Source organism: Lingula anatina, chromosome 2, assembly GCF_051362555.1.
Source record: "Lingula anatina isolate TDL-2025a chromosome 2, LinAna3.0, whole genome shotgun sequence".
NCBI lineage: Eukaryota > Metazoa > Brachiopoda > Lingulata > Lingulida > Lingulidae > Lingula > Lingula anatina.
In genome coordinates, this window is record NC_141768.1 from 33,692,841 (window position 1) to 33,705,078 (window position 12,238).

The window sequence follows — 12,238 nt, forward strand, 5'->3', positions numbered from 1 at the left end:
ATCTATTGCAAAATTTTTTGGCTTAGCCGCCTCACTATACCGTACTGCACATTTTGCTTTCACCACCAATATGTACTTTTTGATAGCGTAACTCGAAAACCATTTGGAATACAAAAAAACGGAGACCACCTCCAGTGTTGGGCTTTACATGCTCTACAAAATGCAAAAAAAGAATGGGTCTCTAGCATTAACGGTCCCCGAATTAGAGACAGTTTTCAGTTTCAGCATCTTATGGCTGCTACTCCCGTGAAAATGCACCGATTGACCCCAAATTCACGGAGATGAAAGATGACCTGAAGGGTAACACTTTCCAATAATATTATTGGTTAAGTCTGTGTGGTGTCTGAATAACAGGGCAAAAATAATTTTATTTTTTTGAAAATTTTGGCACGTTTGACCTTGAAGTAAAGGTCAAAGGTCAAATCCAAGGGCATATTTGAAATCTACACATATGACTTTTGGAAAGCCGTCTGTAGAAATTTTTCCCATAACCCCTTCCGTAGGGTAGATGATTAGCATTTAATTTTGCCATTTTTTGGAAAAGGGTGCATTGCAATGGGTGCCACACCCAGACCCCAATACCGACAAAGCCCAAATTTTACGTGGAACGAGTTGAGATTATAGGTGACCTAAATCCAAGAGATGGGTACCGGGGCCCTTTCCGTCTAGGAGGAGAAGCGGTAACGGTAGCCGTCCGGCGGAGCCGGCGGAACGATCCAGACTGGACCGAAACCATGTGTACCGCCAGCGCTAACGCTGGTGGTACAATAAGAAGTAGACTGCAAAATGGTGTGGACATGCTCTTACAAGGTCATTTGAAGGTCATGGGTTTAGTTTGACCCCATATCCTGAAAGAGCATGTGCAAATTGGAGGGGGGGGGATCAAAACATCACTTTTAGCCCACTTCAATATTTCCCAAAGAAATAGCCGAATGACCTTGAAAATGAGGGTCAAGGTCAAATTTGACATTTGATTTGGGGGTGTTGGGTATATGTTTGGGGTAGTTTACTATAGCTTGTTATCACAAAAAATTTCATGGAGAAATTGACAAAGTCACTATTTCTGTGAAATTATAAATATTTAAAAATCTATATTAAAAAAAAAACTGATCAGTCAATTGTCAATATTATTAGCAACTGCACTGGACAGATATCCAGCGCAACTTTTTACATCATCCTTGTGGCTCTGTTCCATCTGGTTTACCCCCTGCCGAGTGTCAACCACCTGGCGCATATTTTGCAATAGGTTGACCTTGACCTGACCTACTTTCCTAAAATTAGGTCACTTGATATAGAATTATTGTGTGACCTCACCTATTAAAGGATTTGTCAAAATGTTGAAAATTCAAATTTTCACTTTAAAAGGCTGTGACCTTGAAAATTAGGGCAAGGTCAAAAAAATTGGATGGACCTGAATAACTTTTCATAGGCTTTCAGTATGAATTTTTTCAGAATTTTAGAAAGAAATTTTTTGACGAAAAATAATAATAAGAATAAGAATAATAACAAGAAAAACAATAGTATTCCCCTATGGAGAATCCTAATAAGAATAATAATAATAAGAACAGCAAAAACAATAGTATTCCCCTATGGGGAATCCTAATAATAAGAACAGCAAAAACAACAGTATTCCCCTATGGGGAATCCTAACTAGACTGCAACTGGCTGAAGCCAGTGGCTGAGGATTCCCCTGCAAAATAGGTCATTTGAAGGTCATGGGTTAAATTTGACCCCATATTCTGAAAGGGCATGAGCAAATTGGGGGTGGGGGTTAACAAAACATCACTTTAACCCACTTCAATATTTTTCCATGAAATAGCCGAATGACCTTGAAAATGAGGGTCAAGGTCAAATGTGACATTTGATTTGGGGGTGTTGGGTATATGTTTGGGATAGTTTACTATAGCATGTTATCACAAAAAATCAATATTTCATGGAGAAATTGACAAAGGCACTATTTCTGTGAAATTAATAATATTTAAAAATCTATACTAAACAAGGCAGCAAAGCTGTCAAATGTACAGACAAAAAACAGAAAATTAAGATGCAAAAAAAGGTCATTTTGTCAATTTTGATGCAATAATAAATAATGCTTATACATGTATTTACTGGATTTGTGAGTACCATTTACAATAATGTTTGAGATAAGACACCAGTAAAAATATTTATTATGCACAGAGATTAATGTTTATTTACGTGTGTTCCTTGTATTTCTTAACGATTGCCAGGTTTGTCTGTCGAAATATGCCATGAAATTGTAACTAATATGAGTGGCATCGATAACAGGAATTACAAGTGTTGCTCATATGTTGACTCTGACAGGGTTTGGGTAAGTTTATACAGCAAAGAAAGTTTAAATGGAAATGGACATGGTGGGAGATACTGGTTTCATTACATGTACATTACCATGGCCGGGGCGAATTGTTGACTTACGGAGGGCACATTTCTTGTGCCTCTTACATCTGGGCATACAAAACACAGTAACTAAGACGTATGACCAAGATGCTATTTCTTTAGGCATCTTTATCCCAAAATGAATGTGCAGAAGCTGTTATTGTATCTAAGTTAAACTTAGTTTTAAATGGCATGTCAACTATAATTGAAAATATATTTGAGTAGTATTTTGATTTTATATTCTAAAGGCAATTAAGTTTCCTTTTTACATTAAAAATAAATAAATAAATCAGAAAGGGGATATTGCATGTTTTATATGTTTGGTACATCTGTGAATGGATAAATAGTCCAGAGTAATAGTTTTGATCATACAATTTTTTACATTAGCGTCCAACCAGTATTTCGGAGATTAAACCAATATGAAGTGATCAAGAAACTTCAAAATCAAGTTGTAGTTAATACTAGTGCAGTTGAAGATGACAGTCTAGATAATTTAAGGTGATCATATTGAGAAAAATGGCATTTATACTTATTTCAGTTGAGTTTTATACTTATTTCATTTATGTTTTTACATGATTTTTCTCAAACTTGATTATCTTAATTTTATGTACTGTTGCTTTTTTTTGGTTGCAGTATCAAGGTAACTTTTTCCTATGGGATGCCTGAACTGGAAGAAGTACAGATGGAAGAGGAGGAATATGCTGAAGAAGAGGGAATTGAAGGATTCTGATGATCCAACACAGGACTAAAACATGTCTTTAGAGTAAGCAGAATTTTAATAAGCTGATATTCACTCATCTTATATTAGGCATTATAGGTGCACGATTTCTCTTTTATCAATTATTTTTCCATATAAGCGACACAAAATGTAAATTTTTATTTGCCTTTTTAGACCTTAAGATTATGAGCAACTGCCAGTATGATGTCCTGAAGAAGAGTTTTTTTACATGGAAGAGGAACTCCATGGCTCTCCACCAAAAGACGAGGAACTTTTCTTGAGGGTCCAAAGCGGGGATGAGTTGGATAGCGAGAGACTTTTCCTGACTTTCAAGTGCTGCTTACAGGATATATTCAGTGAACTCATCTTGCCACTGTGACAAAAGCATAATCTGTTGACTTCAAACCATCTAGCACTGGCATTTATGCTATAATGCAGACAGATTGGAAGTCAAGGTGGTCTTTCCTCCCAAACCTAAGTCATATGCCTGATATTGAGAAGAAACCATTTTGGTCCAGCATTTACTTCTTAAATCTAAATGGCATCAAATGTATTATGGAATATGGTACTGGTGGCATATTGTGACTTCAACATGATTTTAAACCAGTGTGTTGTCAGATTTTGTAAGATCACCAGTTGCGGAGTTTTGTGACTTTGTTACAGCATAAATTTCTGTATTTGGCAAATGACTGTATGTCATTTATTTTAAGACCTACAAAATGGATTGAGTGAACACTTGTGCCTGTATTCAATTCTTCTCTCAGCCATCATTTAGAATTCATGCAGGGAAGCCATGCCTGAATTTTTTTAAAGAAATATTTATACCTTTCTATTTATTCCCTGCACATCTTGGAAAAGTATGTGTGAATATCTTACCGATGAAACAATTTATGTTTGTGTAAGTTGGGTTAGTCCCTTCTTATGACACATCCCTTTGCATTGAGACTTTTGTGTCAGCTCACATGAGTCAACACACTGACAGAGAGGGGGATAATTTGTTGATCTGCAATGCTCATGGGTCTGCATGTACATCAGACTCTTAACATGATAGCCCGGCTGTTAATAAATCTCTCTCAAAAATATTACCATACTAAATTGTGTACTGCACAATGTGAAAGTTTGTGAATGCTTGAATGGAAGGCTTATTTATGAAGAGAGCATTAATAAGTATGAAAATAATTATGCATTCCAGGTTACAAAATCTGTGTATGTCTTATTCATTACATGTGACAGGTAATAATAAAGATGATTTGGCCAAATTCCAAACTTTTGAAACAAACTTTGTTTATTCTTGTATTTTTTCCAAATTTAAATAAAAGATGTTTCAATATTTAAACTTTTATTTCATTCATAATCTCTACCCAGTTAATGCTACATTGATACTGCAGCTTATGCTTTGTACATAGCAATATGTTAATTAATAATAACAGTTGAATAATGCATATTGGTAATTCACAAAGGTCTAGTTCTTATAAAAACATGTTCGACATAAAATTATATTCTAAAAAAGTTTTTAAGAATTGCATTAGAATTGAATCTTTGGATGTATATGGCAAAATTATAAAACTATTGAAGAGTTGACAATGCCCAGAAAATAAAGTCCTTGAGGCTCTCGCTGATCTCAGTCTTGTCACTTTAAATACATGCACATGGGCATTATAATATAAAACCGTTCACTCGGTTTTGGTAAAAGGTGGTGGATCATGTGATCATCAATGCAAATTTTTTGTAGCAGTCTTTTACACAACTTGTCACGCCGACATTGAAGTGATGCAGTATTGTAAGATTGGAGTGCTTCCTGGTATGAGTTTTCCAGATATAACTTGAGGCACTGTAATAGTAAAATTACATAAAATGGTTATAAAGAAAAAATGTATTGATATTATCATAACAGCACTATTCTTTAACAAAAATCAACAAATTAGAGGGCATGATCACTACATGATAACCAGCTTTTAATAAAGAAGCAAGTCTGATTATGGCAAAAAAAAAAAAGAAAGAAAAATCAAATTTAAATATCTGTAGCTGCATTAAATCATTAAGGCCACACGAAGAAATAACATAATCAGACATGGTTTCAAAGAACTGATGTAAAAAAATCACACTAATATTCCCCACTTGGAATTACAATTTTGACTAGCTAATTTACAACAGTATAGTGCTAAACCATACCAAATGGCACTCTTCGCCATCTAAAATACCAAAAATTTAAAGCAGGCCCGGGGGGGGGGGGGGGGGGGGGGGGGGGGGGGGGGGGGGGGGGGGGGGGGGGGGGGGTCGGCTTTGCATCTGCGGACCCCCCCCCCCTTTTCAAATAATCCTGGATCCGCCCCTGTTATACTGCTAAAATTATTCTTCACTCGTGCTTGAAGGGGTGTATCACCCAATTCCTCCTCCGAAAGGCTAAAAAATTCATTCCTTATAATCATATTCATTGACAATATTATTAAATTTACAATTTAGTTAACATAGTTACGTGTTGTACAAAGAACACCCTCTATCCCCACTAGTACTCGAGTTACATTGTATATTTCATGGGATTCCCCTGCGAGAATATGGTGTGAGGTTAGTCTGTAAGTACTGGTAGATGACCACATTGAGCAGAAAAGGGTATTCCTCCTGCTTTACAGAACTATTCACCTCAGGGGTAAAGTGCACTATCTTGCTTCATATAACTAGTAGAACGTACCCAGTGCGAGTGATTTGGCTGCGAGTGCGTTAACCGAGGAAATGTTAATTATTAGCAGTTATCTACGCTTTTTAACTTCCTCTGCCAGACATTTTTATTTCCACTGCCACCTTCCCATTTTAAAATACTTTTGGTAAATATAACTCGCTTACCTGCAAAGATTCGGTGAGCAATTCCTCTTCTCCTTCACGTCCATGCTCACCTTCGAAACGACATGCTGTCTGCATTGTTTACATCTCGTATCTGAGTCGAGAAGCCGCGTTATTTCAAACTGTGTCAAGATGGCTGATGCCCGGGGTTCGAAAGTGGACGGTGAATATGATTCTTTTTTCGATATTGATTAAGGCCATTTACCTGCCATTTTATGCTTTACCCATAGCAACTGTTCTCAGATAAGTTAAAAAAGAAGCAATCCATGCACTCAAAAGGCGTTTTTAATCCTATTTTTTGTCCCTTTAACCTATAGGACTTGAATGGGAAATCTCAACGTGTGTTTTATGTAATCTTCTTTTATGGGCACTTGAAAATCAATTAGGCAAGTAATTTTATAGCTCTGAATTTTGCTAGTGATTATCCCAAGGGACAATTACCACCATCCATAAACAGGAGCCCCATATACTGTAACACTCCATAGAGCTGCATTGCTTCCAAAACAGAAAACAATCACACTGATTTCCAACACAAGCTACACTTCAGTCCTATGAAACTTTTCAGTAAGTTAGAATATCATAAGTAAAATGGTTTTTCCTTAATGGTCATTCCTGCAGCGATGTCCAAAGAAGGGTTTTTTTCATCTTTTATGCAATTTAACATAATGCTTAACAGCACAATGGCCATCAATTTTTAATAATAAATTAAATATATCATAGCTATTCAAAAGATGTGACTAGCAATGGTATTCAAGCCAATTGAAGTTCAAAGACTAAGTCACACCTTGAAAATGTCCATATGTGAAAATTTTAATTGTAACAAAAAACTATATAATTTCCAAGAAAGTTAACAGATATAACAGGTTTTCCAACTGAAGCTATAATTTAGTGCTATGCTAAATTTCTGTAAGTTTGAGAAGAGTAAGTGACTTGGTTTTCCTTTAATGGTCACTATGGAGGCATTGTCTAAAATGGGGTCGCCTTCAATTTTGATGCAATATTACATAATGCTTAACAGCATAATGACCATCAATTTTTAATAATAAAATAAAAGTATCATGGATATTCAGAAAATTTGATATGAAAAGGACTTCAGGGCCATGGAAGTTCAGAGTCACAACTTCAAAATGCCAAAATGTACACAAGAGATAACTGTACTGAAATGAATTTCTTTCCACTTTCAACACTTTTTTTACATATATCAAAATAATCAATTTACTGTTTTTAAATGATCAACTAATAAAGTTGTTGACATAGGAAAAATATCAATAGAACAATTTTAAATGTCCAATTTGTTCCATTCTGAGATTCTGAACATACTGAATTATTGAATATGACAAACTGTAATGATATGAGTTTATTTTCATTTTTGACACTTTATCACACAATACACAATAACAAGTTTACCATCATTTTTACATAATCAACTAACAATGTTGTAAAGATGCAGGAAATGTCAAACAAACACTTTTATGTATCTTATTAGTTAAATAATAAGACTGTAAACATGCCTAAGAACTGAATCTGAGGAAATGTGAAAAAACAGCATAACTTCTAAAATAATGGCCCGATTATGCTGATTTTCGAACTCGACCTGCGTTTTAGAAAGATTGACCACTCCTGTGAGTTTAATGACAATTGGCCTAACGGTTTTCCTTAAAATGTGTGTACAGGGTTGCATATATGCTGAAAAGTGAAAAAACAGCATAACTTTTACAATAATGGCCCGATCATGCTGATTTTCGAACTTGACCTGCGTTTTATGAATATTCATCAGCTCTGTAAATATAAAAGCAAAAAATAAAACTGTGTTCCACTTATCCTGTTTACAAGGAAAGTGAACGGCATCGGCATCGGCATCAGCATCGCCATCGGCGACGACAGACGCAGGTGATGGCAATATGTACAGACACATCTGTGCTGTACATAAAAATGACCCAATCATGCTGATTTTCGAACTTGACCTGCGGATTATAAATATTCATCAGTTCTGTAAGTTTCAAGCCAAAAAGTACAAGGCAGCAAAGCCGTCAAAAGTACAGACAAAAAGCAGGAAATAACAATGCACAAAATAGGCTACTGTCAAATCTGGTGCAAAAGTACATTATGCTTAACTGCAAATTCAACATCAAATTTTAATTATGCTCAACAGGTAATACCAATGTAAGTAAAATGTGTAACAAGCATAAGGCTTCAGGCACATAGAACTTTTAAGTCACACCTTGAAAATGCCAAAATGTAAACAAGACAGCACTGTTCTGCAATGGGTTTATTTCCTTTTTTAACACATTTTAAACATAAAACAAAATAAATGTTTTACTGCCATTTTTATTAGATCAACTAATAAAATTGATGAGATGGGAAAAATATCAATAGAACAGTGTTAAATGTCCAATTTCCTCCATTCTGAGATTCTGAACATAGTGGATGATTGAATCTGACAATCTGCAATGATATGAGTTTTTTTCCATTTTTGACACTTTATTACACAATACACGGTAACAAGTTTCAAGCATCTGTGTCTGTACATAAAAATGCGGATCTTCGAACACGACCTACGTTTTACGAATATTCATCAGTTCTAAAAGTTTCTAGTCAAAATGTAAACTGTTTTCCACCTATTGTGTTAGTGTAGTGAAAGTGCATGACTGCGAGGATGATAGACAGGTGACAACTATATTTACAGACACCTCTGTATCTGTAAATAAAAAGTTTCATCCACCTGACTTAACTAATTCCAAATATGTAATACATTACTCACCTTGCTTGCTAGTTCTTGTGTTGTTTCCTTATACAGAGGCGACAACTTATTTGTCAGATTCTGCGAATACGTCATATTTAATGAAACACATGAATCTCTTATCTGAAAAAAAAAGTTGCAATGAAAAGGTTTCCTTTGAGGTGTTCATTTTGTGCATTAGGTGTGGGGAAGTAGGGTTTGATACATGTAGTGGTAATGTGTATGGGTAGAAAAGGGAAAAAGGTAAATTACATATAATACAACTGGATCTTTCTTGCAATTATTGTTCCATAATTTAAGAGAGAGTTAAGTTTTGTTGCACTTGACATGCTCTATAAAACAACAAACAAGTTGTTTTTAACCTTCAACATTAAAAAATCAGAGGGAATTTTCAGTTTTGGCGTTCAATGAAAATGCACTATATTGATCCCAGAGTTGCAAAAATGAAAGGAGACCCCAAGTTTACTGCTCCCCGTAATACCAAAGTTAAGGTATGTGCACTTTCTGAATATCGGCACAAGCAAATATCTTTTCGCAGAAAATAACCCTTTTTTTAATTCTGGACCATTTTTCCATTTTACCTTGAAAACCTAGAAAAAAAGGTTAAACCCAAGGTCACAGTCAGCTTGCCAATATATGGCTTCCTATTCAAGTTAAAAAGTGGGCTTACATCTAGATCTGTATTTCTGCTAGTCTAGGAGTATTTCACATTTTATCTTCACCATTGAACATATTGAGGTTGTACTTTTTTTATATAGCTTAAGTCCTAAACCTTGTGGAAAATAAACAAGGTAGCAAAACTGTCAAATGTACAGATAGAAAAACAAAATAAAGATGAAAAATAGTCATTTGGTGCAATAACAAATAATGCTTATAAAAGCACAGTCAAACAACAATGAATTTTAATCATGCACAACAGGTAAAATGGTCAATAAGGGACCGTTAACATGAAAAATCTATTTTCTAAAAATCTATTGGCGGTACCTTGACATCAGAGTTTGTGCCCTGAATGCCCAGCGGTGTAATTACGGCAGCACGAGCGAGTTACTTCCAAAGCTGTAATTAATTCTTGGCTGCCCTCGGAGAAGATTCTCATACCTTGACACATGCCCAGTAGGAAGTTAGAAAGTAAATGGTGGTTGCAGTTGCTTTGAAAAATGCAATTTTGTGCAACAACAAGCACTACCACTAGCCATATGACGAGTCTGTATGCTTGAGCCGTCACAACTAAACTGATGAACTCCACAGCTTAGTGGGGAAAACATAACCTCCTTGGTGGAGGTAATAATGCTTATAATAGCACAGTCAGTCAACACTGAATTTAAATCATGCACAACAGGTGACATCGTCAATAACAGGAGCAGATCCAGAGATATTTTCTAACAGTATTCCAAAGTATCTCTGTTGATCCATCCTCCATTTTGATGGTCTTCCAACAGAAAAAAAGATATGTAAACAATAAAATCTGACCATCTTCCAGAAGGCCCAGAAGATGGTCTCAATTCCGCCCCTGCAATAAGATTACAGTTTCAGGACCACGAGAGTTCAAATTCACAAAATGAAAATCACAATATTTGAAAAATGATGACAGTGCATAAAATAATATTACATAATGTTTAAAGACATAAATACCAATACAACTGCTTATGTGGAAATACAGAAAATGTGCAGAGGTTCAAACGGATGGGAGTTAAAAGTCATATCTTGACAAGGCAGCAAAGCTGTCAAATGTACAGACAAAAAGCAGGAAATAACAAAATAGGCTACTGCAGGGGTCGAAACAGACGGTCGCCCACTCGCCAATGCGACTTAGAAACATCCCGGGCGACTACCTGTCAGGGGTACTGGTCCGTTTTGGCAACCCTGAAAAGTGCCGAACATTGTTGCCAAACCCACAGTCTGCGACGTTAAGCACTAGCCCGAGGCAATTGCCCACCTAAAGTGGCACCGGGCTAGTAAAAAAGTTGAAATTTTATAAAGCAATAGCTGTAATTTTGAACCTATTTTAACACTCAGTAAGATTTCAAAAATATGAGTCGCCAGTCTTCTTTGTCCCTGCCTCTAATTTGACGTTTCTAGATAGTATGATATGCCTCTCAGTTGAAAAAAACTCACAACTAGCTCAAACTACTGAATATTGATTAGTTGCTATAAATAACTTCACTGTAGTTATTAATAGTAGCAGTCTGTCTGATCAGCGTGTCGGCATCTTTTTATTTGACCAGTTTGTTGTCATGACTACAAATTGCTGTCAATCAAGAAACTGGATCAGACCGGAATTCTTTGGTACTAGCAACAGGTTTTGTCAAAACAACACTGTCAAGTGTAATGTATGCGTTATCTCATAGAACATTTAAGTTAGGACCACTTAGCAGACTGAGGGGTGGAGTATTCTATTTCCTTTTTTGTTTATATTTTTTATTTATAATTTTAATGTCCATGAGTAAATACATAAATACCCTATGAACTATTCTTGACAATGTGGGATAGTTCGGTTTATGCCATGGCTACCCCTCCACACTTTGTCCTGGTAAAGTCCTTGAAAAGTTGTTTTTACAAATATATAACCAAAAGAATTGTTACCAAAAAAATTGTAAGACGTTTGTTTAATTACCCTTACAGCACCTATGTATTTTAAATTAGAAGTGGCATTATATACCGATGTAATTGGAAATGAATTGTCAGAAAAGAGCCATTGTCAATAAAAAGAATAGGAATTAAAAAAAAAGATTTTGATTGCATATAAAAAATGGAAAAAAAGATATAATAAAAATATGAAAAGTAAGGGTAACTATATTCAGTATTACAAATTAAAAAAAAAGAATTTTTTCAATATTAAAAGAATTAAATATATTTTTAATTAATTTTACCACCCCATCAACTGAAAATTAACCTGATTGACTTTGTTATTCACTTGCTCTACTTCTATAATAAGGTTTACAAGAAAATACAGTATGGTACCACAACTCTTTACAGCATCTGCTTAAACTTTTTAAATGAATTATTTAAATTGGGCTAGTGTTTTTTGGTTCGGGCTAATAAAGTTTGACAGAAGTTTTTTTCATTTCGCGTTCAACCCCGCCAATTAAAATTAAATTAATTTTTTAATAATATGGATATATGTAGAAGTTATATTTATTTCATAATAATTTTTTATATATCCATTTTATTTTTTATATATTATGATGATGATGAGCTAGCAGAGGAGGATGTGTACAAACAGTTAAAGTAACTGACTGGAATATGAATGTGTTTAGATAATCATATAGAAATAAAAATGGATGTTAAACATGTATGCGTTTTCGTTATATCTAGTAGCTTGAAACTACTAATTTTTAACGTAAAATTTTACGGACCAGTACTTCTTGGTACGGACCAGTACCTCTAAGGTCCACTGGTCCGTATTGGCCAGTCCTGCCCAAATTCTGTTTTGACCCCTGTACTGTCAATTCTGATGCAAAAGTATATTATGTTAAACTTCAAATTCAACATCAAATTTTAATTATGCTCAACAGGTAATACCAATGTAAGTAAAATGTGTAACAAGC

General features: G+C 35.0%; 1 protein-coding gene across 1 annotated transcript in view; it reads right to left on the bottom strand.

The window, feature by feature from the left end:
• Positions 1–12,238, bottom strand: part of LOC106162098 (uncharacterized) — a 189,048-nt gene that overhangs the window by 113,443 nt on the left and 63,367 nt on the right. Inside the window, exon 3 of the mRNA XM_087003117.1 lies at positions 8,712–8,813. Within this exon, the coding sequence (XP_086859243.1) occupies positions 8,712–8,813 (102 nt within the window). The remainder of the gene's footprint in view (positions 1–8,711; positions 8,814–12,238) is intronic.